The following is a 27,204-nucleotide window of genomic DNA, read 5'->3' as shown; positions in this document are numbered from 1 at the left end:
AAAAACTCATATAAAAATATATTTTAAAATAATATTTAAAAATACATCAATTTTTTATATTTTTATTAAAAATGTTAAATAGAGAATTTAATATTATTTATATTCATAACTTAATATAATATAATACATCTATTTTGTAATTTAATATAATATTTCATCTATGTTAATATATAAAATAAAAATTGATTTAAATTTTTTAATAAAAAAATGTATCACGCATTATAAATTTTAATTATTTAATTGTAGATTTATGTTAAGTATTTGTGTTTATTTTGGAATCAATAATTTTGAAAAGACTTAATCAAAGAATTTATACATAATTTTTTTCTATAAGTAAATTTATTATCACAGGAAATTTAAAACTAATAAAATTTCTAAAATAATATTTATCAAATTATGCATATACATATTTTTGTTTTTTAACAATAATATTTAGGTTATGTTTATATATGGCTTAACGCTTATATCGTATGTCACATCGAAGTAAGTGATAACGATATGTATTTTAATTTTTATTTTCTTTTAAGTGTTCTCGTTGTAATTTTGAATACAGCATAAATTTGCATAATGATTGCAATAATTTTGTCTACATTAGTATATGATTAGTTTTATTATTAAATATATAATTTGATAACAGATGTCTAATATTAAACATATAATAATTTATGACTATTTTTTATGTATTTAAAGAATTATAAAACGGTACGTTTAACATATTTATTACAATATTTAATTATATTTTACTACATTGCATAATGTTTATAATTTATAAATTTTTATAAATTTTAATCAAAAATATTAAATTAAGAAAAATAAAAACAATAAAAATAAAAAAAATAAAAATGATATTTTATAAATTAAAAAAATTATTTAATAATTATTTATTTCATATAAATATTTTAACATTTATGTTATGTAGTAAACAAATTTATTTTTGCATTTTTAAAAATAATATATGATAAAAATTTATACTTACAGATTATATTTATTTCAAAATATGACAAGATCACATATAAAATATCAAATTGCAAAAGATGCAGATGATACATCAGATTATTTTCTTCAACCAGTCCAAGAACTTTCAAATATATCCAAAAAGGAAATATCTCTTTGGAAAAAAATTTTTCGAACTATTACATTAATTTTTTGTTATTTTATCTTATCTGTAGGTTTAACATTTTATGTACAATGGCTTTATAATACATATGTAAGTGAAGAATTGTATAATTTATAAAAATTTATTATCTAATTTAATTTTATTTATGTGCACTTATTTTTTTAGGGATTTCATTTTCCACTTACTGTGGTAATATGTCATTTATTATTAAAATTTTTGTTATCTGCTTTAATAAGATGTATTAAAGCATGTTGGAAAAAACAACAGCAATTAAAACTTCCTTTACAAAGCATAATAGGAATGGTTATGCCAGTTGGCATAGCTAGTGGTCTTGATGTTGGTTTATCAAACTGGGCAATTTCACTAATTACTATGTCATTGTATGTATCTATTATTTTACATTAAGAATATGATAAAATATGATAAAATATGATAAAATATGTTAATGAAATATATGATTTAGATATACAATGACAAAATCAACTACTATCATTTTTATTCTTGGATTTGCACTTTTTTTGAGATTAGAGAAAAAGGTAATTGTAATAATTTTTTTATGTGAACATTGTAAATATAAAATATTACAATGCAAAATTATTTATTTAAAAAATAATTTTGTTGTAGTCTTGGTCATTATCATGTATTGTAGTAATGATATCAGGAGGCTTATTTATGTTTACTTACAAATCAACACAATTTGGAATTTTCGGATTTGTAATTTGTCTCTTAGCATCATTTTCAAGTGGTATTCGATGGACTATGACACAATTAATTATGCAAAAATCTAAATTTGGAATGAAAAGTCCAATTGATATGATGTACTATATGCAATTGTGGATGTTATTACCTATTGTACCAGTAATGATGTGGTTTGAAGGTATATATATATATACACAAATATATAACTATATATATAAGTATTTCTTGTTTAATTATTTTATAATTAAATTATAAAATATTTTATAATTATTTTATTATTGTATTTAAAAATCATATTAATTTGTCTTCAAGAAAAATATTATTTTTAGGACCTCGTCTGTATAATAATTTTAAAAATACTGATTGGAATAATGTTCATACTATTGCAATGACTGTAACTGCTATATTTGGAAGTGCTATTATAGCTTTTCATATGGAAATTATGGAATTTTTAGTTGTTACATACACTTCTAGTCTTACACTTTCAATTACTGGCATAATTAAAGTAAGCTAAAAAATATATATATACATATAATATATTTACATACATACATAATATATTTATGTAAAAATCTTTCATTTTTTAGGAAATATGTATTTTGATTTTAGCTGTGGAATGGAAAGGTGATCAAATGAGTGGTCTTAATTTCATAGGGTTATTAATGTGCCTTTGTGGAATCATAATTCATACTATCCAAAAAGTATTATCAAATAGAAATAAAATAGCTGAAAATTTGGAATTACAAGTAAATTCTCTTTCAAGTAACAATTTAAAAAATGAAGATGGTATTGATACAAATTTACCTTTATTAACTCAAAAATCAACATCATTAACAAATCTTTTAAATGCAGAATTCAGTTCAGATGAAGATGATACATTTAAACATGGTGAGAATTCTACTCAAATATTATCTAATATATTGCAACGTAGGGAACAGTAAAATTTAAATTTTAATATTATTATTATTAGAGTGATAAGATTTATTCTAAAAAATCATTCCATGTTTAATTATATACCTCTCTCATATAAATATTTTATATGTATCTTTACACCTGAATTTAACTATTAATCATTAATTAATAATTATCACAAATATTTCTTTTTAAGAGTATGATTTATGTCTGCAAAATTATTTCCACTAAATCTATATTTTTTATATTATTTTATAAAATAAAAAAAAAATTTTTATTAAAACAAAAATTTTAAAAATAACAAATATGTATATGATAAACAAAATTTAAAAAAAATTTATATTATAATTATTATTATTTAATTATATTATTTACTTATAGTCTGTTATGTTATGTTTTTATATTATTAGTTTCTTGCCAAAAAATAGCATAATTATATAGTACTATTAATAATATTTTTTTCAATTGATTTTATTTATAATATATATCTTCGTATTTAAACATATAAAACTTCCAGAAAAGAATAGCATAATAATAGATAAAGTAAATTAAAATTGAATGAAAACTGCATATTTTATGAAATTAATTCTAGTGAAAATGAAATTAATTCTAGATTTAATTAACAACTTTTTAGTCATAATTTTTATAAAAAGATAATTTTGTTGTTTTTTACTTTTTTATAATATACATAAATATATATGATTGATAATTTGTTACATTCATAAATCATTTTTTATATACATGATTTTAATAAAATATTTTAATACAAAACAATTATAAATTAAAGAAAATTTTTTTTTGTGTTATATAATATTTATTTGATCTTATGATGTTGATTTGCATAATAATATGAATGATATAATTTGTCAAAGAAATTTATTTAATATATATATATTCTCATATTGAGAATATTATAATTTTTATTTTATAATTTTAAACTATTAATAATAAATTTTGCATACATAAATATTGTGTTATTTCTTAATTTTTAAATAATAAGTATTGTAAAATTCATCTATTAAGAAGTAAGAAATATTTAATAAGATTATTTCTATAATTTTCTATAATTATTGAAACATAACTTGTATGTATTCACATATCTTATATTTATTGCTATGATATATGAGAATAAAACGCATAAAAATATATATTTAAATATCGTACTTAGAAGTACGATTTACATATTTAAGTATAAGTAATTTTTTTATTTTGAAAATCAAGAATTTTATTAATGACGAGCATATGATTATCTATTCTTTAAATAATTAAGTTTCGTCTTAAAATCGTTATTAAAACAAACTTATTTTTTATATACAATTATATTATGACAGAAAGAATAAATATGATATATGCAAAAAATCTCTTATAATTATTTTGAAATAGATTAATAAATAATTTTTACCTATGTAATTTAATAAATTATTTTGTAAATTTGTTATTTTGTTTGTTTAATTTGATTAGTCTTTTTAGATTTGGCTTCAATTCTTTCTTCTAGTTTATGAATCAAATCATTTAATTCTTCCTGTTTAAAAAGCAAATTTAAATAAAATTATTATTTATAAAAATTACTTGAATTTATTGAAAAAAAGACATATTTACCTCATTGTATGTATACATTAGAGTAAAATGTTTTAAAATTTGCTTTTTTCTATTAAATAATTGTAATGCATGTAATAAACAATAAACACTATCATCTTGTGAATTATTAACTAATGAAACAAATAAATTAGCTCTACAAGTTTCACATTCAAAGTCACCATCATCTTCTTTCACTTTTTTTCCTTTTTTTCTTTTTCCACTATCTGGCAATGGTAATCTTTCTTTATTTGTGAGACCTACTGATTCTAATTCTTTACGATAATTTATTTCTTTTTCGCGAATTTTAATTACACTTGGTAAAATCTATAAATATAATATATTTATATTTATTATAAAAATATATATTATATAAAGATATATAATATATTTATATATCTTTTATATATATATATAGTATTTATATATTAATAAGAATTATTAGCTTTAATATTTACCTGTTTTAATACTTCTATATGAGATCTAGAGTCATTAATAATGTTAAATAATAATCTTTCAAATGAAAAAATTGATGGTTCACAACTGTCTTGTATATCCTATAATAATTATTTAAAATTATTTTGATATATTATAAAATATATAATATAAAAAATAGAAAAATATTATTTACATACTTTAAATACTTGTTCAGCAGTTTCTAGCCAAGATAGTTGTGCAAAATAAACACTTTCAGATACTACATAACCAGTACATATACTTGATGTAAATGCTTTAGGAAATACAATTATAAACTGTCCTGGTTCCTGTACAGTCTGACATAATGATACTCCATTACTAACCAATAATTCTGGAGGAACCATTGCTGTATCTGATGGTAGCCATATAGTTTTATTTTTACAATATCGTGGAACCATTTTTGAAAGAGCCTCTCTAAAATTATTGTTATGTTCATCTGGTATACCGTACCAAATCTTCTTAGCACCAGTATGTAGATATTCTATCCAAGGAAGACCATGAGGATCACGGTACCAACAACATGCGCTAAATAACATACCTACATGAAGTGTTGGTACTGTCACACCTATAAATAATAAAATTAAAATATTTATAAAAAAAAAAAAATAATTAGAAGCTTAAAAAAATATTTTCATACCCATTATGGGACCTAAAGCTCTCAATACTGATCCAGCATTATTAGTAAGTATTTTAAGATTCCATGGATGTCTTGCAAATGGACTATTTTTAGCAACTGAAAATCCAAAACCACGTCCACTTGAATCAATGCTTGCAGCATGTACACAAACATGTCGTTTTCTTTCTGCTACATGTTTCCAAAATGCACTTTCGACTTCATCAGCAGAAGCACCTTCAGATTCATTTCCAGATCGTTGATTTTCACCGAACCACATACGTTGTGTATTCCGTGCAATACGATAAAATGCATTTAACGGCATATTTCTACCCTATAAAATTATATATTTTTCATAAATTAAAAAGAATTGCAAATTATGCAAATATTTATGATTTTAGAATTCTTACTTTTACAATACATTCCTCAATTTCATCAGAACTATCATCATCTTCTTCTTCATCATTTTCACTTATTGGTGCATTTTGCCTTTGTAGAGCTTTACTTTCTCTTTTTATCCATTCGGATTCAACTTCATCAAATAATTTACCTCGTTCCTCTGCATTATATTATTTTATTGGTAAAAAAACTTTAAAAAATTATATGGATTTCTGCATTTTATTTTTATATACAAATACCTGGTGATAATGTATCATACGGTAATAAATATTTGCAATAAATATCATCTAATTTAGTTACACGATCTTGAGCAGATTTTGGTATTTTCATTCCATCAGCTACTTTTTGCCACTTCTTTTTTTCAATAACTTCTTTTAATCCACCTAAACTTTGAACTGTTTGATATAAATGAGGCAAATCAACTTCCATTCCACCAATCTATAAAAATAGGATTATATTAAATATGTTAAAAAAATAAAATAAAATAATATGAAAAAAAATTATAAATATAATATTCTACCCAAGGTGGATGAGTTAATGTTATACTTTGTGTAGCTAAATATTTTTTTATAGCCATCATTTCTTTCACATTGGGACCCCATCTATGTAACATACGATGTACATATTGGTTATAAGCTGTAAATCGCATATCATCTGATACTTTGCATTCCGGCTGAAAAAAAAAAATTATACTCATAATCATATATATATAAATATATATTTATAAATACAATATATGTACTTAATCATGCAATAATATTCAATAAATTTTACTTTAAAATTAGGTGGTGGTACAACTCTACATATTCCAAATTTTTCTGCAATTGGTCTTATTTTATCTATATATTCTAAAGGATCTTGAAAATCTTTTTCACTTGGATGAAATGTTGGAGCCTCAACTAATCGTGCTTCGTTATTTTCATCTTTTGCATTTGGAAATGTTACATTATTAGTTGGAGAATAATTTTCAAAACCTTTATGTTTTGTTTTAATTTGGCATCTAAAATTTTTTTATTATTATTAATATAATATAATATTTATTATAAAAAATATAAAAATAATTTATTAATTTTAATTATTATTAATAATTTATTAATATTAAAATATTTATTATTAATATTATGATTTAAAGAAAATGAAATTACAATTTTTTTCATATTAAAATTACATTACCGTTTTCCATTCTTATTTGAATCAATTGAAGTTTTTCTTTCTCTAGAAGTTTTTGGAGATTTTGGTAATTTTTCAATTCCTATATTTAGTGTAGTTCCAATAGTTTGTCTACTTGTTGTTTGTAGTACATTTTCATTTTTATTTAAAGAAGATGATTGAAATTCAGAATTAGATGTACTAACAATAGATGTAATATTTGAAGAAGTAGATGGCATTGAATGATCAGTTGTTATAAGAGTAGAGTTGGGAGGGCTACGAGTTGTAGGTTGCACTGTACCTATAGGAGGACAACGTGCTATTGATGATGGAGGTTTGGTAACTAATTTTGCTCTTAAAAGAACTTTTTGATTAGGACCATTTGGTCCTTCAGTGCCAAGTTTTACAGCTACACCTTGAATTAATTGCTGTCCTTGAATTAAATTTGGTCCATTTCTTGTGACAGCTCGTAAAGGTATATAAAATAGTTGACCATCATTTTCATCATCATTTTCATTATTGCTCTCAGTTTGAGTAGATATTTCTGTACTTTTTTGTTGACTTACATCTCCTTCTATTATTTGCTTTTGTGTTTGTACATTATCATCAAGATTTACTTGTACTGCTATTGATGTACTACAATTTACATTACTCCAAGTTGTTGTTAATTTATCAAGTGGTAAAACTTGTATATTTGCTAAAGTTGCAAAATTTTTTGGTAATTCAAATTTATTTACATTTAAAGTAGTATTTGACATATTTTTTATTTCTATTATTTCATTTTCATTTTTTGAAGAATTATTGGAATTTTCTTTAAATGTTCGTTCACAATTATTTTTGTTTGTTTTTTCAATATTTTTATTTACTTCATTTTCAGATTTATTTGTTATATTTTCGGATTTATTTGAATTATCAAATTTATTTGTGTTATTTTCAGATTTATTTATATTATTATCAAATTTATTTGTATTATTCTTAGATTTATTTGTATTATTTTCAGATTTACTTGTGTTAGTTTCAGATAAATTAAAACTTGTGTTTGATTTATTAGATTCTCGAATTTTACGTCTAAAAGGAGTATTAACGGGAACTTCTGTATCACTTTCAAATGCATAAACACTGCTTTCATTTTCTGGGGAAAATGCATTTGCATTAGGAGTTACTGTTTTACGTTCTTTAACTTTTGGTAAAAATGGTTTCCTTGGTTGAAATATAGTTTTCTTTTCTGTTAATAATTTTTTCTCATTTGAATTATCTGAAGTGTGATCAGATTTTAATGCAATTTCACCTTCTTCTCCAGAACATGAATCTTTATTCAATTTTATATTTAATCCTTTATTTATGTCTTTAAAATTTGTATTATGTTTATTAATATTAATATTAGATAACTCATTGTGTTGTTTTAAATCTGATTGCAATTCTCCTGCTATAATAGGGGCATATTTATTATATGTATTTATACGATCTTTTATATTAGCCTTTTCTGTTAGTTTAGAAAGTGTGACATTAACTGGTCTTACCAAATGTTGAATTTTTGTTGAAATTGATAAATGTGATATATCAGTTTTTTTTTCACAATCATATTTGAAAGTAGATACATTCTCCATTTCTAATTTACTTTCTTCTTTAGCAAGTGAACTTTCATTCAACCATTTTTCAATTTGTTCAGTTGACATATTTACTTTTTCTTTTCTAATATGTAATGTTGATAAAGACATATCTATGGAAGAAATTTCTGTTTTATGATGACATTCTTTTTCGTTATTTTTCATTGATATTTTATGTTCTATTTCATCAGATACTAAATCAGGCAATTCCAATTTATCTTTTTCAAGTTTTTGATGATTATCTACTACATGTATCATTGAAGAAGAATTTGTATTTAATAGAGGTTCATTATTTGACAATTCTTTTTTATCTTCTTGTTTATTAATTACATTTGAAGTTTGTTCATCTTCTATTTTAGTTGTTTCTAATTTGTCATTCGATTTTTTTGTGACAAGAAGATTAACATTAACATGTGTTTGACATGAATTTAATACTTTGGATATTGCTTTCTTTGTAAATCCTCGAAAAGATTCTTCATCATCTGATATTTTTGAAAGATCAGTTTTGACTAAATTTTCTTTTAAAGATTGTTCAATTTTATCTTCACCTTTATGATCATTATTTTTATTAATAATATCTTTTTGTATATTATCATTCTTTTTTCTTTTTAATTTATTGAGTAACATACCTAATGTTTCTTCATCAGAATCTGTACTTTCAATTACAGTATTTTTTATTTCTTTTTGTTTTAATCCATTAATTTTTTCAGATAATGATTTATTCGTATTCTGTTCTCGTTTACGCTTCATTACAAATTTTTCCTTATTAAATTTTAAATTATTTTGAACTTGAGATTTTGATTTAATGTTTACATTATCTTCAATTTCAATTCTTGTAGTCACATTTTTAGTAGAAGATCTAAGATATCGGTTTATAGGTTTATTTAATTTTCCTAAACTTCTTCTTGTAACAGGTCTTGTATTATTAGTTCCATTGGAACTAATAGATTCTTCATCACTATCAACTTCACAATATTTATGGACTCTTATTAATCTTTTACTTTTAAAAGTAATTTTATTTGTTTTAGTTTTATCCAATCTTTTATTTGATGTATTATGAATAGAAGAAATTTTATTATCTTTATTTTTAGTTGTTTTTGTAATAGATTGTTTTACTTTACTTTTAATTTCATTTTCTGTCTGAGAAATTTTACGTGTATTTGGTAATTCTGGAAAACTATCCATAGAAACATTATCATCATTTTCTAAATCAGGACTTACAAGTTTTCGACCCAAAATTTCCATATATACTGCAGCTGCTTCTTTAGTTTTCCTTGTTGGTCTTCTACAAAGATTTTTTGGAGAAATTGTACCACTATGAGAACGTGTAATTCTTCTCATTTCAGATTTACTTCTTGTACATATGTTTTTCTGAACAGTCTTTTGAATTGTACGTTTCATCTGTGATACTGATTTTTCTGAAGGACCTTCTTCTTCAGATGTAGAATCTGAATTTGATGTATCACTGTCTTTTTGTTTCATTATAATTTTTTTCTTTGGTTTAGGTGGTATAGATTTAACTTTTGATGGAACTTTTTTTGTTTTATCTGCAAGCACACTACTTCTTAAACCAAGTCTTTTAGATTCAATTCTTGGTAAAAATTTTCTGGGTGCTAATTTATTTACAGATTTTAACAATGTTCGTTCTGTACAAGATCTTGTTCTCATAACACATGATGTTTTAAATTTATTTTTAATTCTTTGTTTAGCAAGACGCTGTTCTTGATATTTTTTTTTAAGTGCTTGTACAGTAGATGTTGTACTTTTAAATGTTGAAATATTTTTTTTTATTGTATTTGGAACTTTTTTTTTATCAGTAATAACAGGTTTTACTTTAGTAGTAGTTTTCTGACTTGATTCTGGCTTTTGATTTTCAACAGATATATTAGTTGAAGTTATATTTTTATCTATCATAGTACGTATTGGCTTAGGATCCAATTTTTCTTTTTTGTTACCAACATTAAAAAAATTTAAACTTGGAGGTAAAATTGATGTTCCTATACAAAAATTTGAATTAATTATTATTAATTATATTAATTATACATATAAATATAAATAATATGTAAATACATACAAATTATATATAATTAATATGAAATATAAAATAAAAGATTAATTAAAATTAATTAAAAACCTCTAAAGCACAAAAATGTCAAAAAGTCTTCTGTATTTGGTCGCTTATGAGTTATTAATTCTGTTATAACTGCTGGTTTAGTTTTTTCTTTATCCTTAATAGGAGTATGTGAAGGATTAAAAACTGTTGTTGCACCTTGTGCAAATTTTCTCTGTGCATGTACTTTAGTCCTATAATAATAAAATATATATAAAAAACGAAAAATAATAATAAATAAAATAATTTATAACTATCATAAATAAATAAAAATTCTTTTAAATCATTGAAAAGTATATTTTAGAAATTATTATATTTTATTTATATTGTATGAATATTTATAATTGTATGAAATATATATATTTTTATACTAAAATAGTTATTAAAATACTTAAATATTTACCTCTTTGGAGATTCTGAGAGTGGATCCATAAGATCCACCAAATCTCCTTCCTTTCTTTTTCTTTTATCATTTCGACTTAATACCATTTTTTAACTTTATTAAGAAATATTTCTGTTAATTAATAATAAAAAATTGATAAAAATATGCTTATTAATATTCGAGTATAAAAGATTATTACCTGATCAATATCTTCATTTTTATAAAAATTAAAAAAAAAGTTAAAAAATATTGAAAAATACTATATTACATGAAATAAGATATAAATCTTATCATAAACAATAAATATATAACATAAAAAAAATTTTGAAATTTAATATCGAATAATTAATGATATAAAATTTAATAATATTTAATAATTAAATCTTTTTAATGTTTTAAATAATTTAAAATATTTTTCATTCAAAACAGATAGATGATGAAGAATTAATGATACACAAAATCACTTAACATCTGTTCTTTACACTGAATGAATGATTGTTTATTGTGTCAAATATGATTAAATACCACGTTCTGATCTATGGTTTAGATACACATAGATATGCATTATAAAATGATATTGATTTCTCAAGACTAATCCACATTGCAAGCAATACATTGTATTGCATATAGTGCGATTTACTTTTCATATTACATTCAACCAATGAAAGTAATATATAAGATAACATCTATAAAATAAATTATTATTTCTTTTTTAAATATTAAATTTATATATATTTATACATTCAATTATTGATTATTTATTTAAGTAATTTAATTAAAACACAAATTAAAACATTTGATTTTTGAATAATCAATATTATTTTCAATGGAATGTTCATGAAACTTGTGATCTGCCATCTATATATAAATATAAAAATATTTGTTACCTTTTTCGTATTTATACTTCAAACCTATTAAAATTGTACACATGGATTATATATTTAGATATTACTCATATACTGTTTAAATAATTAGTGAATAATTTACTATTTTTTTATTAAGGTAAGAAAAATTATAGTATACTATTTTTAGATGAACGTTAATGAAACATTATCGTCATTTGTTATGCTTAACATAATAAACTAGAATGTGTAAGTGTCAGTTGTGATTGTGACATTAAATTTTGTAATTAATCAATTGATATTAAAAATATGATATTATATTATTATATTATTTTATTTTATTATTATTTTAATATATTATATTATTTTATTGCTTTTAATGAATAATCATATTTTGTAATATAACATAGATTTTACAGTATAAATATACATATTTTTTTATAATCTTAAAAGGTAAATTGTTTTATTATTAATAACATATTTGATTGTATGAAAATATTTCTAATTGAGTCAATAATAAATTATATAAAATTTATTTATTTTGTTTATATTATATATGTATATATTATTTTGTTATTATAATATAATGAAATTTTTTAAATATATTTATTTAAATACTTGTATTAAAATACTTAGGATTATAAATATATTAATAATTTCATTATTGTTATTCATTTACATATTATATAACTATATTTAATTATAGATAGATACTTAATAATTCTAATAATACACCATGTATAATACTGGACCACCACCACCTTATGAATCACCTCCATATGCACCACCTGGTTATTCACAAACAGTGGGTGGTGTTCCACCTGCTAGTCCTTTTACATCTGCAGAAACCTGTATGTCTTAGTTTTATTTTATACAATTACATTTATATATTATAATTATATATAAAGATAAATCGTATATTAAAAAATTGATTTGTTATAGATACAAGTGGACCAACTATAGTAACAACAATTGTTCCACTTGGACCAGGATCAACACATACAATTTGTCCACATTGTCATGCAGAAATTGATACTACAACGAAAACAGAACCTGGAATGATTGCTTATATATCTGGTGTAGTAATTGCATTAATGGGGTACTTAGAAATATTTTTTTTCATTCATTAATTTAATATTGATTAAATATCTTATATATCATTTTTCATGTAATTTTCAAGATGCTGGTTTGGATGCTGTTTGATTCCATGCTGTATTGATGAATGTATGGATGTTCATCATAGTTGTCCTAATTGTAAAGCTTATTTGGGACGTTACAGGAGATAAAGTAATACAATAATATTTATTGCATTTTATTTTAAAACTATTTGAAAGTTGCATTATATTGATATATGATATAGAACAATTTTTAATCTTTATTAAAAAATATTTTCAAATATTTTAAATATACACAATCAGAGTTAAATATTTTTCACATAGAAGTTTGATATGTAAATGCACAATGCAAAGTTGCATATGATATTACAAATATATTTGATACTTAACACTTTTAAAAGAAGTCAATAATAATATGGATTTAAATATTAAATGAAAAAGTTCCTAAAGATTAATTTTGCTGATATGCTTATAAACTTTTTCATTAAAAAATACAAAATAATTGAATCAAATGTACAAATGATTATAAAATTTATTAATAATTATGTTTATAATAAGTATACATAAATTTTCATATGTAACATATATATAAATTACTTCTTAATTGAAAGAATTTTGAATATTATTTTTGTTGGATACATAAATGTTATAAATATTTCTTTACTTAATGTATTAATGATTGACAACAAATATAATTAAAAATCTATTTTTTTAAATTGTTAAAAATATTGAACTTACACAATTTATATCTTATATTTAAAAGTTTAATTTAATATATATATACACACAATATATTAATAACAATATATTAAAAATACATATCTTTTGGAAATGATGTGCACTACTGTTTTTTTTACAATGGTTATAAAAATTGTATGTTTTTAGACAAAATAAATACTTTATAATTAATATAATATATATATTAAAAGTTTATATTTTAAAAATAAAATATTAATTAATAATATCAATATAAGATAAAATTGATGTATATTATATATAATTAATACCCATTTTTAATTTTTAATAAAAATAACAATGTAACAATATAAATGGAAATATATGATATATATATATTCTTATATATTTATATAATATTTATACTTTTTATAAAATATTTTGTTAGTATAATATTGTACAAAATATTTATTTTCAATAAAATAATATGATTTTTATTTTTTTTATAAATATATAGTATTTGTTTTAATTATTTGTTTTAATCAAAAATTAATTATTATATAATTTTTATAATATATTTTTATAAATAAATATTGTATTTTATAGAAATAGCATTATTATAAATGAAATATGAAATGAATTTAATTTTCTGAATTACCCATATTGTTTTTAACTATTAAGTTTTCAATTTTTTTATATTTTTATTTTTATATAAGATTAAAATTGCAACTTAAATAAATATAAAATGGATAAATTGATAAATTAATTATAATAATATATATAATAAATTGAAATATACTAAGTAAAGTAAGAAATGATTACATTTATGAAAATATATAAACTCTAATAAAGATTTTAAATTTTATTTTTAATACTTTTAATGATATTTTAAAATAAGTATGAGACGACAATATCGCAGTAAATCGTCTTGCGTTCTATAACAATCTAACCTTAGTAGAAATGTGATGATTTATAAATTTTATATTATGTAAAAATTTATGTTTTTATATTGTTTTTATATACAAATTAGTAAGGAATATTAAATTTAGTTATATATTCTATAACAATGTGGTATCATTCGAAATTATTTTGTAATAAATTTATAACTAAATGGGATAATTTTGTTTTTTATAATTGTAATAAAAGAATAAGACATAGTAGTTCAAAATCTACTATAACAAATGAAGATGTTGATCTTCCTAAGGAAACAAAAGTTGTTATATGTGGAGGTGGTGTTATGGGTGGTGCAGTTGCTTATCATCTTTCACTTATGGGATTAGGATCTCAAACTGTTATAATAGAAAGTGGCAGGTAAATTTTGTAATATGTTTTAATTTAAAATATTTTATATTTTATGAAAAATTTATTTTGATTATTGTTGAATTTAGATTAGGAGGAGGAACAACATGGCATACTTCAGGATTAGTAGGAGCTTTTAAGCCAAGTTTAGCACAAGTTAAACTTGCCCAAGACAGCATAGCATTATATAAAGAATTAGAAGAGAAAGGTTTATCAACAGGATGGAAACAATGTGGTAGTCTTTCTTTAGCACGTACAAGAGATCGTATGACTGTATTCAAACGAATGAAAGCACAATCTATGTGAGTAATTAATAATTGTAATTATATAGATAATTATAATAAACTATAATTGATAATATAAATATTTTTAGATCCTACAATATTGAATGTAATTTAATTACACCAAAAGAAATACAAGAAATATGTCCATTATTACGAATAGATGATTTAATTGGTGGATTATGGATTTCAGGAGATGGTGTAGGAGATCCATATAAAATTTGTTTAACATTAATAGAAGAGGCAAGAAAAAAAGGTATTTGCATTTTACTTTCATATTATGATTAAATTACAAGATAATTTTTTTTTAGGTGTTAAAGTATTTGAAAACTGTAAAGTTACTAAAATTGTTACACAAAATAATAGAATTAAAGCTGTAGAAACAAATCATGGTACTATTGAATGTGAACATTTTGTTAATTGTGCTGGATTTTGGGCACGTAATGTAGGCAAATTAAGTGAACCATATGTGAAGGTTAAATATTTTTTCTATTATAAATAATAATGAAAAAAATATAATTATTAAATAATTTAAATTCTATATGTTTTTTGTAGGTACCTCTTCATCCTGTAGAACATTATTATTTGCATACAAAATCAATTAATGATTTAGATCCTATGACACCTGTTATAAGAGATTTAGATGGATATATTTATTTTCGTGAAAATAATGGAAGTTTATTAGCTGGTGGTTTTGAACCAGTTGCAAAACCAGCATTTGAAGATGGAACAATACCTGGTAAGTTATAGATTTTTATTTATTATTCATTTTATATAAATTTAAAAAATATAAAATAAATTTTTATTTTATATAAATATAAAAAAAATTTAGAAAGTACAGAAGAAAGATTTTTACCAGAAGATTGGGACCATTTTCATATTTTACTTGAACAAATGCTTTATAGAATTCCAAGTTTAGGAAATGCAATTTTAGAAAAATTATGTAATGGTCCTGAAGCATTTTCTCCAGATTGTAAATGGATAGTTGGTGAAGCACCAGAAATACGCAATTATTATATTGCTGCTGGTATGAAAACAGTAAGTGAAAATAAATTAAAGTTTATTCATAAATAAATAATATAAAATTTTCTTAGGTGGGTATATCAGCAGCAGGTGGAGTTGGTCGAGCAACTGCAGAATTAATAGTTAATGGTTCAACATCTTTAGATGTATATGAATTAGATGTATCACGCTTTTTGGGACTTCATAACAATCGTAAATTTTTACGTGATCGAGTAAAAGAAGTTCCTGGAATGCATTATGCTTTACAATATCCACATCATGAATTTAAAACTGGTAGAAATTTAAGAATGTCTCCAATTTATCCAAAACTTCGAGAAGCTGGAGCTATATTTGGCCAAGTAATGGGATACGAACGACCATCTTGGTTTCAATTAAATGATGATAATGGTAGATTTATTAAATTTTGTAAAAAACTATAATTTATGAATATAATATTATTTATTACTATATTTGTATTATAAAAAAAGATACTGGATTTTATTATACAGATTACTTTGCTACACAGATTTAGAGACAATTGATGGATTTCAAAGATGTAAAGTAGCATACACAAATACATTTAGTAAACCTCCATGGTTTGAGTCAGTTTCAAATGAATATGCTGCATGTCGTGAATTCATTGGATTAAGTGATTATTCTTCTTTTACTAAAATTGATTTATGGGTATGATTCATTATTATAAATAGATATAAATATATTATATTATAAATATATAAAAAATATATCTATATTATAAATACTATATAATATATATAAAATAATATATATTAATATATCTATATTATAAATCTTAATTAGATTAGATATATAATAATAATTTTTTAATTCATATGTTGTTTTAGTCAAATGGAATGGAAGTAGTAAATTTTTTACAATACTTATGTTCAAATGATGTAGATGTTCCAGTAGGAAGTATTATTCATACAGGTGTACAAAATTATCATGGAGGCTATGAAAATGATTGCAGTTTAGCACGAATTGCTTTCAATCAGTAAGTTATGCAAATAAATCATATATATATATTGATAAAAAATATAATTATATAATTTATTTTATTATTATATATAATTACTTATATAATTATATATATATTATATATATAAATTACTTATTAACTTATATAATTACTTTTTTGATATTTAAGTTACATGATGATTGCACCTACTATTCAACAAACTCGATGTAAATATTGGATTAATCGTCATTTACCTGTAGATGGTTCTGTAGCAGTATCTGATGTAACATCAGCATATACAGCAATTTGTATTATGGGTCCTGGTACTAGACAATTATTATCAGAATTAACAGATACTGATCTAAATCCAAAAAATTTCCCATTTTTTACATTTAAAGTAATTATTATTTAATTTTATAATAATTTTAATAATAATTCATATTTAATTTTATTTAATGTATTATATATATTTTTTAAAAGGAATTAGATGTTGGTCTTGCTAATGGAATACGTACAATGAATTTAACTCATACTGGAGAACTTGGCTATGTTTTATATATTCCAAATGAAGTAAATATTACGCTTTAAAAAATATTTTTTTTAAATTGTGATTTTTATTTTATTTAATATTATAATATTTATATATTATGCATTTGTAGTTTGCATTACATGTTTATACAAGATTAGTAGATGCTGGTGCTAAATATGGGATAAAACATGCTGGCTACTATGCAACTCGAGCTTTACGAGTTGAAAAATTTTATGCATTTTGGGGTCAAGATTTAGATACCTTTACTACTCCTTTAGAATGTGGACGAACTTGGAGAGTAAAACTTGATGTAGGTATCTTTACAATTTATATAATTTATAAATAAATTTATAAATTTTTGTATTGAAATAACATTTCAAAGCTATATGTTTAATAGAAAGGAATAAATTTTATTGGAAGAGATGCTCTTTTAAAACAACGCGAAGAAGGTGTAAAACGAAAATATGTACAGTTATTATTAAATGATCATGATCCTGAATTAGACACATGGTGTTGGGGTAGTGAACCTATTTTTAGAAATGGAAAATATTGTGGAATGACAACTACTACAGGTTATGGATTTACATTCAAAAAACAGGTATAAATTTAATTTTATTATATACATATTAGATATTAGATTATATATTATATTAGATTCATGATAATTAATAAATTTATATATTAGTAAATATTTTATATATTATTTTCGTAAATTTTGAGAAATTGCAAAATATAAACATTTTTTTTTATGTAAAAATAAGTAATAAATTTATATTTAGGTTTGCCTTGGATTTGTTCAAAACTTTGATTCACAAGGACACTCACAAGAGGTGACGAATGAATATATATTATCAGGAGATTATGAAGTAAATGTAGCAGGAATAAAATTTCCTGCAAAATGTCATTTACACAGTCCAAATTTACCAACCAAATTCCCAGATAAAGAAAGGGATTCTTATCATGCAACACGTGATCAACAAGCCATCTAACTTTGATAATATAAATTTTGAATTATGTATAAATGATGTATATAAAGTTTAATAAATTATTTAATAAGTGACAATTATAAATCACTACTTAACATTTCGAGCAAAGGATCACATAAACCACATTTTAATTAATCAGCTTTATCTTTTTTTATAGCTACAATTCTTAAAAAATTACATCAATGTATACTATTAATTATGTACTATATTACAGATTTCCAAATGCACCATACATTCTGCAAGTACTCCCTAAATGACTTACATAGCACAACATATTAATTTTGGTGACTCAATATACCACTTATTCATAATATATTTATATTCAATTTAACCTACAAAAATTCACTATTACTTCTTGAACACCCTTGTTGTCTTAACTTCTTCATTATGATACGCATTATACTGACATTTGTGCTATAATATTACAATGTCATGGTAACACACTGTTTCAAGTACACTGTTCGAAAGACACGTTTTGTGAGGTTGAATGTTCGTTGCTTTCTGATCGATGCAACAATATTTTTATTAAAATATTAACATAGTAGTCTTGCTTATTCTAGTTCAATTGATACACTTAATATACGATTATTCAATATCTATCCACCAAAAATTAAGCCCAAAGTATAGTACATCTATTCGTACATTAACAACTTTTTACACGCGATTCTTATTATTTATGTTCTTTTTTTTTTACTGTACACAAATCGACAATGAAAAATAAAGCGTTCTATCACTCTGGAATCTCCGGTTCTGGAGTGGGCTGTACTTGTTTTTGAACCATACACGATCGAGCTATCGACTCGAATAATCTGAAACAAAAGTTAAAAAATAAATAATATATTAAAAATTAATAATTATACATATTAATTGTAATTACTTACTTTTCGATTTCTGGTGCACAGTGAACAAATTCATGCGTCCAGAATTTATATGTTGGATTTTTAATAAGTTCAACAAAAGTAATAAGAAGACCCCATGGATGAGGTCTATTTACAATAAGTCTCTCAAGAAGAACTCTCGTAATTTGTTCTTGTATTGCTTCTGTATTAGCTTCAGCAAACAAGTATAGAAGAGTGCAACTGAAGTAATGCGTGTGACTGTTAGGATATCGCAATTGATTTGCAATTGCATTTACGAATAAATAACGACCCTCTGTATCGAGATCGACTGCTAAGTTTTGAAATATATCCATATGTGCAGAATGTGCAATAGTAGACATATTAGGAGTATGTCCTTTGCTGCGAATAAAAGCTATAGCTTGTGTTCCAACATAAAGTACTAGAGCATTCATTAACTGAATATTATAGCGAACACCAGCTTCTTGAGATACTTGTAAATTACTGCGCAATTCAGAAAGAAAAGTAACTGGAGCTCGCGCTTTTAAATACGAATCAAGTTCTTTTTTGAAACTTAATGGTTGTATCATAGACGCAAAATTGGTTAATACTCGAGGAGCATGAGCTATCTCTTGTAGCATATCAACTTTTAAGTTTGGTGTAAATGGATCAGGTAATCGCATATTTCTTGGATATGCACTTAAAATAAGATTTTTCATTTGTATGCAATTAGGTGGAATTACATCACAAAATCCATAATGATAATCACAAAGAAATTCAGGAAAATCGTGTAATAAGACTAATAGTACTCTAAGAGTTCCTTTGTATAACAAAGTAACAGGTTTTGCAAGTTCAGCATTTCGAAGGTATGGTGCAAGATACTTAAATAGATCAATTAAAAGTTGCGCATACATGCCCCAACATTTTTGTTGCGGTGTAATCGCAAGCATACGCCCAATAAAAACTCTGTGTGAAACTAATTCTAGCCAAGCATAACAAAATCCCGAAGCTTTGGCTGGTCTAAGTATATGTAGCGTATGGCAAAAAGCAGTTAATACTTGATAATTTACTGCTTCTAATACAGGTTCAGGAGCACAAAGCTCCAGGAAAAGCATAATGAAAATTCTGTGATAGGGCAATTGATGAAAATCGGTTCCTCGTATTTCATGATCTTGTAGTAATCCCCCAGCCACAATTCCCAAAACCTTGTTTAGTAAATTAATTTTTGTGTGAGTATTTGTACTATCACCAGAATGTTTTACCAAAAGTGCGACTAAACGAACAAATGCATCCAACGAATGGAAACATTTTGCACGAACAACTGATGGTGCAGCATTTGTCTCAGCTAAAGCACGATAACACAGATCAACGCACATTTGAGTGCTTAATTTAAAGAATCTTGTTATGAGATCATCAGTTTTAAGAATTCCATGAATGTTCATTTGATGAACAAACATTCCAAAAGCTTTTGTAGGATCACGAGCGTGTGTTGGGTTATGATGCATTGAAACCCATTCGCGTAATAAATATTCTGTTTTCTCCATCAATCCAGGTGGATCATCGAAATCACGAGCCTGTGAAAAAACAAACAACATAAATTGTAAATATAAACGTGTGTTCTTGATACCTTAAAATTGGCAGAATTTACTTACTCTCACCTGTAGAATTCCAGAATGAATATGTGCTGTAGGACCAGCAGGGGCTCTATCTGCTAATACTGCTGGATCATGATTAGCACGCAATGATTCCATTAAACTTGTCAGTCTAAATAGTAAAATCCTAAGAAGAATATAAATTTTATTTTATTCCATATTAATTACTTTATTAAATAATTTTATTATATTAATAATAGTCACCCTTCAGGTGGTGCTCTATGATGAGCTATTCTTGCAAGTATCTCAATTGTATTACATAAATCAGATTCAGTAACATGTGTAGTTTGTCTTTCATCAATTAAATAAAGTTGCATCAATTGCATTGCAAATGCTGTTGCCATAGCATTTCCAGAATCTATAGCTTGAGCCAAAGCTAAATCATATTGTGGAAGACTAATTAAATGAGATCTAAAAATACAAATATTATTTATTTGATCATAATCAAATAATTTTAGTAATTCAATAATATTCTATGAAAAATAAAATACCTAATAAGATAATCGACAGCTTCAAAATTATATCGAAACTCTTCTCTGCATTCCGTTAAACATCGAGTAACATGTTTGTTTGTCCATTGCATACCATAAGCACGTGGATCTTGAAGACATTTTAAAATGCGTAAATGAAGTTCTCTATATCGTAATATAATTTCCGAATCTATTACACCGCTGGAAATGGTAGGGCCATCTAATAATCCTTCTACAGCCTAAAATTATATATAAATACATGTATAAATTTTATAATTCATATAATTAATATAATTTTATTTTAACATACCTTTTTAAGTAATGCCATAGCAGCACCTGCATCTCTTGACCTCCGTGTTAGGATAATCGATTCTAAGAGACTATGAAGGGCAGCATGTTGTGGAGGAGGTGCGGCTGGACCCATTGCAGCGAGCAATACTTCAACTTCAGTTGCAAGCTTTTCTAACATGGCTCCAACTTCATCATTACTCACTGCTGCTGCATATGCAGCGACCTGTTGTGCTGTTGCTACTGCAACGGCTGGATTAGCAGCAAATGCAGTTACAGCAGGCTCCTTCAAAAAAATAATTTTTTAAATAATATAATTTTATTAAAACCATATAATATAAAATACATACTGTAACAGGTTTTGGCATTAGTAAAGCTTGTGTATCTCGTTCAGATAATGGTAAAAATCCTGGAATATTTCTCGCAAATTCTTCATAAACAGCCATTTGTTGAGGAGTTACTCCGCCAACTTTTAATCTTATTTGTTCAGGCATTCTTTCAGCCTGATATTTAGCTAATGGATCGCAATATCTTCTTCCTTCTTGCCGTGCAATTTTTCGTAATTCAATTTCATTTAATAAACGTTTATCCATTTCTGGAATTGCTTTTTCAATAGCTGTTTTTTGTACAAATGCGCAAGCAAGTTCCATATTGTCAGCAGCTACTACATTAGCTGCTTGTTCTGCAAGTTCTTTTTGTTGTGGAGTTGTGCCCATCATTGCAGTTAAAAAAGCTTGTTTCAGATTTGTACTAATTGACGCCAAAACTTGATCACGACAAGTGATCATAGCCATTCCAGCAGTTAAATTACGAACCATATGTCTTGCTGCTGTTCTCATACGAACTTCTTCTGGATCTAATGCAAAATCTTTTCTCACAATCTGTTCACTAGTAGTTAGAGCTATTTTTATTGATCTATCCACTACAGGATGAATCCATTCTTGAATTGCTCTTTCAACAGCTGGACGAACAAATTGTTTTAAATGTGGATGTGTTTGGAATAATGGCAAATTATTATTAATGGTGATATGCTGAGAAATATTGGCAATGCCTGTTACAGATATATCCATATAATTAAAACGCGGTTCTGGTGGACCAGTAGGTAAAGATGGTGTTGTATTTGCTGGAGCTGTTTGTGGAACAATAGTCCCAGTTGTAGTAGGTCCAACTAATTCTTCAATAGGACCTTGAGATTGTTGTTGATTGTTGTTTGATTCAGATTTTTTATTAGGATGTGATAATTGATATTCTAAATTTCGTAATTTTTCTGGATCTTTTAAATAAAGTGCAGGTTTTAATTCACCAACATCAATACTTAAATTTTTACATAACACTTCGATTTCAAATTTTAAATTAAGTTTTAAATCAGGTTCTTGATGCAATTCTGCTAAAACATTCATAATTGCCATTGTCCAAGGATTAGGCGGACGAAAAACACGACTTTTTGCACAACTTTCTAGTACTTTAGCAACAAAGGGAACAACATAAAGAAGTTCTTGTTGACCTTTATGATATGCTTCAACAAGTAAACTCTTTAAATCTATATCAATATGTAAAATGGGTTTATTTCTGCCAAGGGTTAACATCCCCAACCAATGACCTAAATTTTTTAAAAGCGAACGATCAGAAAAATTTGCTATTCCTTTATCACTTCGCAATAAAACTTTTATGTTTCTAAATGTTTCTCTAGTAACCATTTTATACACTTCTGGCGATTTCAAACAATCTAAAAAATTTGAATATAAAGCATGGAAATTTAATTCTATGCTTGCACGTTTCATTACTAAATACTGAGCCATCCAAGGCCAATACTCTTCTGTAACAATTTCCCGAATTTCATCACATTTTTGTTGTAAATTGAGTTGACTAAGGTTATTAAAAATAAATGCTGTTTTATCTTGTAAAGCTTCTGGTGGTGTCGTAATCTTTTCTTCTTTATCTGTTGCTACTAATAATGTATCAATGTTTGTTGCATTAGCAATGGAAGGCTAAAATTAAATAAAAAAATTATAAATAATAATAAAAATGTACATATGATTGTTAAAATTATATTTTTACTTACTCTAGCTGAGAGAGAAGTGGTTGGAGTCGTAGACGATTTCGCTTGAGTAGTACTTGTTGTTATTGTTGTTGTCGTAATAGTTTTATATGGCGTAGTAACTGGTGCCAACATAGCTGCTAAAGTTTTTGGGAGAACTGGACCTTGAGGTCTCGTGGGAGGCTCCTGCCCCTGTAATCCATATTCTATATACTCAATTAAATGTGGTGGGAACTCACTGAAATGTTGAATTGCCCTGACATGCTCACAGTATGTTTGGTAGTCTTTTAAACGGCTCTTGAAACGATCCAGAGCTGTTATGCCAAAGTAATACATCTTGCTGCCTTCTGGTTTCCTAAGTGCATCCAATACAAATCTCAAAGCTAATCCAAGTGTCATATAGCTATTAATCAACCCTCTTTCAATAATTCCTCCAAACAGTTGTGCCGTAATTTGTAACTCTTTATCTGGGTATTGAGGAAAAAATCGGTATTCCTCAAATAAGTTTCTTAACATACAATTGAATACTTCTCTCTCTCTTTTACTACCAGAATCTTGAAATTTTTTTAACATATCAAGAACTTCATCAATTGATAAAGTAGGATGTGGTGGATGATTATATATACGCTGAAAGTAACTATTTGCTTCATCTTCAATTTCTTTGGAAACATTTTGTGCCATATCAGGAAATAAGTTTGATGTTTCAGGTATTCTTGCTTTTTCAATGCCTGTTGGTGGTCCAAGTCGTCCTAATCCTCCAATCGTTGTACTACCAGGTAAGACAGATGGTCCTTGTGTACCAACTGGTCCTGAATGTAATTGTGAAGATAATGGCAACATTGGAAATGGACTTGGAGAAGGTCCCATGAGACGAGAAGGAGAACCAGGTGCTGATACTAAAGGTCCAAGAGCACCTGGTAAATTAAATGCAGAACTACTTGGTGGACCAAGACTGGAACCCAAACCCATAGATGCAAGACTTGAACTTAAATTTCCAAGCGGATCCACTTGTTTTGAAGAAAACAACTACAAAATTATATAAGATATATTTAAGAATAAAAATAGATGCAAAAAATTATATTAATTTCAATACTTGTCCTCCCAAAGTTGCTGGATTAAAAGGTTCCAATCCACGATGTCGTAAAACTCCTGGCGGAGGAGGTCTACTCATTGTACTTTTACTCAACATTAGACTACAATTTTGTACCATTGTCATTATTGCCTCTGAACATTCTTGAGATACACTACTACAAAATAAATTAATAATAAAGAAATATTATTTATATTAAAAATATTCATAATATAATCAATGGAACATACCCAGCACACACTTGCAAGCAAGCAAGCATTGTTGTTAATGTTTCTTGAGGAAGTTGACTTGCTTTTGGTACAGTAAGATCTTCTTTTATACCAGGTCCCATTACTTGAGGACAACGTCTTTGTAAAAATTTTACACATGCAGTAACAAATACTTCTCCTTGTTCTCTAATTTTATCTGTCAACCATTTTTCTAATTTTAAATATTCTCTTCTTGAAGCTAAACAAGCTAAGTCAATAACAAATGGATATGATTGAGCAGTCAATAAATGAGTTAATGCTTTAAGATCTTGAGCAACATCAAGAATACGAGATAATCTTGTTTGATCATGATCTCCACGTATATACCATTCCGCCATAGCATGCATAATAATAGATTTTATTTTAACTGTATTTCCATGCCACGCGTGATGTAGAATAACAGCTGAGTTTGGATGATTTCCCAAAAAAATAGGCATCAATGTACTAAGTAATTCTTGTCTGAGTAAAGTAATAGGAGCATTAATCTGTAATAATGCCAATACAAGAACATCAGGGCAGTGTTGAATGGGCCATTTAAATATTTCTTGAACTGGTCCATATAATCCTCTTTCTGCCATATGTAACAGTAATTCAACTACATTTAAAGATCTCCAAGTTTGTGCTTCTTTACTATCACTTTCTGGCGCTGCTTTTAATACATCAACAGTTACAGAATGATATGGATAATCAGCAAAGCAAAATATATCAGGGCATTTTAAAATTTGTTGTACTAGAGAAAACTGTCCTTCTACATTATCCCAATGACGATAAAAAAGTTCCACAGGAAACATATCTGGAGGATATCCTTGATGTTGCAAGCCCAGCCTTAATCCTGTGATTAACAAATTCAATCCTTGCCTATCTTTAATAATGAATTCTGCATGATCTAATTTAACTATTACTTCATTCCAGGATAATGTTGATTGCTACAATTAATAATAAAATTAAATTAAAATTTAATAGATAAAAATTATTGGACATTAATTATTAAGTGCTTACAATTTCTTTTAATGCTTGAACAAAAACTTCAATATTCCATGTAGAAGGAGCAGAACTATCATTTGATTTCTCCTTATTTGCATCTTGTGTAGCTCCAGAGTTACTCCAAAATGATTGTAATCCTCCAGCATCATCAAGATTATTACAGCTACGTGCCATATGAGCTAAAACTCTAGCTGCACATGTTGGAGAAATTTCTCGAGCTCCTAAACCAGCTAAAGCTGAACGACATTCTTCAACACTACTAGTAAATCCATATCCTAATTCCATAATCAATTCTACTAGAGAATTCCCATCCTAAAATGCACATATAATAACAGATTTTTAATTTGTGATGTAATAATTTCATATAATAATTATTATTAATTATATTACCATTTGGTTAACAGCCATGTTTAGTTCGATTTTGGTTTGCGGAGTTTCCCCGTTGTCTGGGTACAAGAGTGGTGCTAGCACCACTGGTACCAGTTCACGGGGAAAATCGCGCCTTAAATTCTTGAGAAATTTTTCTTTTGCTTCAGATAAAAGGCCAAATTGATTGGCTGAATGAAAAGCCTGAGATAATATAAGATGAAGAACTTCAGGCAATGAATCGTGCAATCCTTCTTCGTGATGTCTATTGCTTGTCTCAGAATTAATATAATTTTTTATCAATTCAGGCAGCTGTTTTTGTATGTGTTCTAAAGCTAATGTACGAATTTCAGTATTCTCAGAATGCAGCAATGCAATTGCAAATGCAACTTCTTGTACTAGAGTTAAACCAAGTACTTTTTTTAAACGTAAAAAAAACTTTGGTGATGGATTCAAAGTCTGAAAAATAAAATTAAAATTAATAAAA

The 27,204-nt window shown here is 25.2% G+C and overlaps 5 protein-coding genes across 11 annotated transcripts in view; 3 read left to right on the top strand and 2 right to left on the bottom strand.

Moving 5' to 3' along the window:
• Positions 1–2,832, top strand: part of LOC102671624 (solute carrier family 35 member C2-like) — a 4,944-nt gene extending 2,112 nt beyond the window's left edge. Inside the window, exons 1-7 of one of the 3 annotated variants that reach the window (XM_006618660.2) lie at positions 440–483; positions 979–1,207; positions 1,283–1,497; positions 1,581–1,653; positions 1,742–1,994; positions 2,146–2,321; positions 2,404–2,832. In XM_006618660.2, coding sequence (XP_006618723.1) covers positions 440–483; positions 979–1,207; positions 1,283–1,497; positions 1,581–1,653; positions 1,742–1,994; positions 2,146–2,321; positions 2,404–2,757 — 1,344 coding nt within the window. In that variant the 3' untranslated portion in view covers positions 2,758–2,832. Of the gene's footprint in view, positions 1–439; positions 703–978; positions 1,208–1,282; positions 1,498–1,580; positions 1,654–1,741; positions 1,995–2,145; positions 2,322–2,403 lie in introns of those variants that run through there. The other 2 variants (XM_006618661.2, XM_006618662.2) reach the window with 2 other exon arrangements.
• A 1,292-nt stretch (positions 2,833–4,124) lies between these two features.
• Positions 4,125–11,622, bottom strand: LOC102670993. 2 transcript variants are annotated; one of them, XM_006618654.2, is made up of 14 exons: positions 11,424–11,622; positions 11,240–11,267; positions 11,062–11,172; positions 10,683–10,852; positions 6,966–10,545; positions 6,567–6,792; positions 6,313–6,465; positions 6,032–6,230; positions 5,804–5,952; positions 5,418–5,727; positions 4,939–5,345; positions 4,762–4,860; positions 4,328–4,630; positions 4,125–4,250 (listed from the first exon to the last, which is right to left on the bottom strand). In XM_006618654.2, exons 3-14 carry the CDS (start codon positions 11,145–11,147, stop codon positions 4,164–4,166), a joined length of 5,769 nt encoding a protein of 1,922 aa, XP_006618717.1. In that variant the 5' UTR covers positions 11,148–11,172; positions 11,240–11,267; positions 11,424–11,622; the 3' UTR covers positions 4,125–4,163. The 2 variants fall into 2 exon arrangements, with proteins under 2 accessions (XP_006618717.1, XP_006618718.1); XM_006618655.2 differs by having other exon boundaries at positions 11,062–11,154.
• A 282-nt stretch (positions 11,623–11,904) lies between these two features.
• On the top strand, positions 11,905–13,208 carry LOC102670765 (LITAF domain-containing protein). 2 transcript variants are annotated; one of them, XM_006618652.2, is made up of 4 exons: positions 11,905–12,042; positions 12,589–12,733; positions 12,825–12,981; positions 13,063–13,208. In XM_006618652.2, the coding sequence occupies exons 2-4, from the start codon at positions 12,619–12,621 to the stop codon at positions 13,166–13,168; spliced, it is 378 nt and encodes a 125-aa protein (XP_006618715.1). In that variant the 5' UTR covers positions 11,905–12,042; positions 12,589–12,618; the 3' UTR covers positions 13,169–13,208. The 2 variants fall into 2 exon arrangements, with proteins under 2 accessions (XP_006618715.1, XP_031367804.1); XM_031511944.1 differs by lacking the exon at positions 11,905–12,042 and adding an exon at positions 12,298–12,335.
• A 1,338-nt stretch (positions 13,209–14,546) lies between these two features.
• On the top strand, positions 14,547–19,374 carry LOC102681868 (pyruvate dehydrogenase phosphatase regulatory subunit, mitochondrial). The gene is made up of 14 exons (XM_006618649.2): positions 14,547–14,983; positions 15,061–15,273; positions 15,345–15,508; positions 15,564–15,727; positions 15,808–15,991; positions 16,085–16,290; positions 16,347–16,662; positions 16,781–16,938; positions 17,118–17,266; positions 17,420–17,627; positions 17,711–17,800; positions 17,890–18,069; positions 18,157–18,357; positions 18,539–19,374. Exons 1-14 carry the CDS (start codon positions 14,739–14,741, stop codon positions 18,746–18,748), a joined length of 2,688 nt encoding a protein of 895 aa, XP_006618712.1. The 5' UTR covers positions 14,547–14,738; the 3' UTR covers positions 18,749–19,374.
• Positions 19,224–27,204, bottom strand: part of LOC102681998 (CCR4-NOT transcription complex subunit 1) — a 9,436-nt gene continuing 1,455 nt past the window's right edge. For 2 of the 3 annotated variants that reach the window (XM_031511942.1, XM_006618650.2), the window contains exons 3-14: positions 26,742–27,176; positions 26,367–26,663; positions 25,350–26,293; positions 25,123–25,276; positions 24,054–25,055; positions 22,342–23,979; positions 22,014–22,277; positions 21,725–21,942; positions 21,438–21,644; positions 21,234–21,360; positions 19,627–21,155; positions 19,224–19,554 (exon numbers count right to left, since the gene is read on the bottom strand). In XM_031511942.1, coding sequence (XP_031367802.1) covers positions 19,476–19,554; positions 19,627–21,155; positions 21,234–21,360; positions 21,438–21,644; positions 21,725–21,942; positions 22,014–22,277; positions 22,342–23,979; positions 24,054–25,055; positions 25,123–25,276; positions 25,350–26,293; positions 26,367–26,663; positions 26,742–27,176 — 6,894 coding nt within the window. In that variant the 3' untranslated portion in view covers positions 19,224–19,475. The remainder of the gene's footprint in view (positions 19,555–19,626; positions 21,156–21,233; positions 21,361–21,437; positions 21,645–21,724; positions 21,943–22,013; positions 22,278–22,341; positions 23,980–24,053; positions 25,056–25,122; positions 25,277–25,349; positions 26,294–26,366; positions 26,664–26,741; positions 27,177–27,204) is intronic. The other variant, XM_031511943.1, reaches the window with a different exon arrangement.

This window comes from Apis dorsata, unplaced genomic scaffold (genome assembly GCF_000469605.1).
Source record: "Apis dorsata unplaced genomic scaffold, Apis dorsata 1.3 scaffold_365, whole genome shotgun sequence".
In the NCBI taxonomy this organism is placed as follows: domain Eukaryota; kingdom Metazoa; phylum Arthropoda; class Insecta; order Hymenoptera; family Apidae; genus Apis; species Apis dorsata.
The sequence above is the reverse complement of the archived record's forward strand: the minus strand, read 5'-3'. Positions and strand labels throughout refer to the sequence as shown.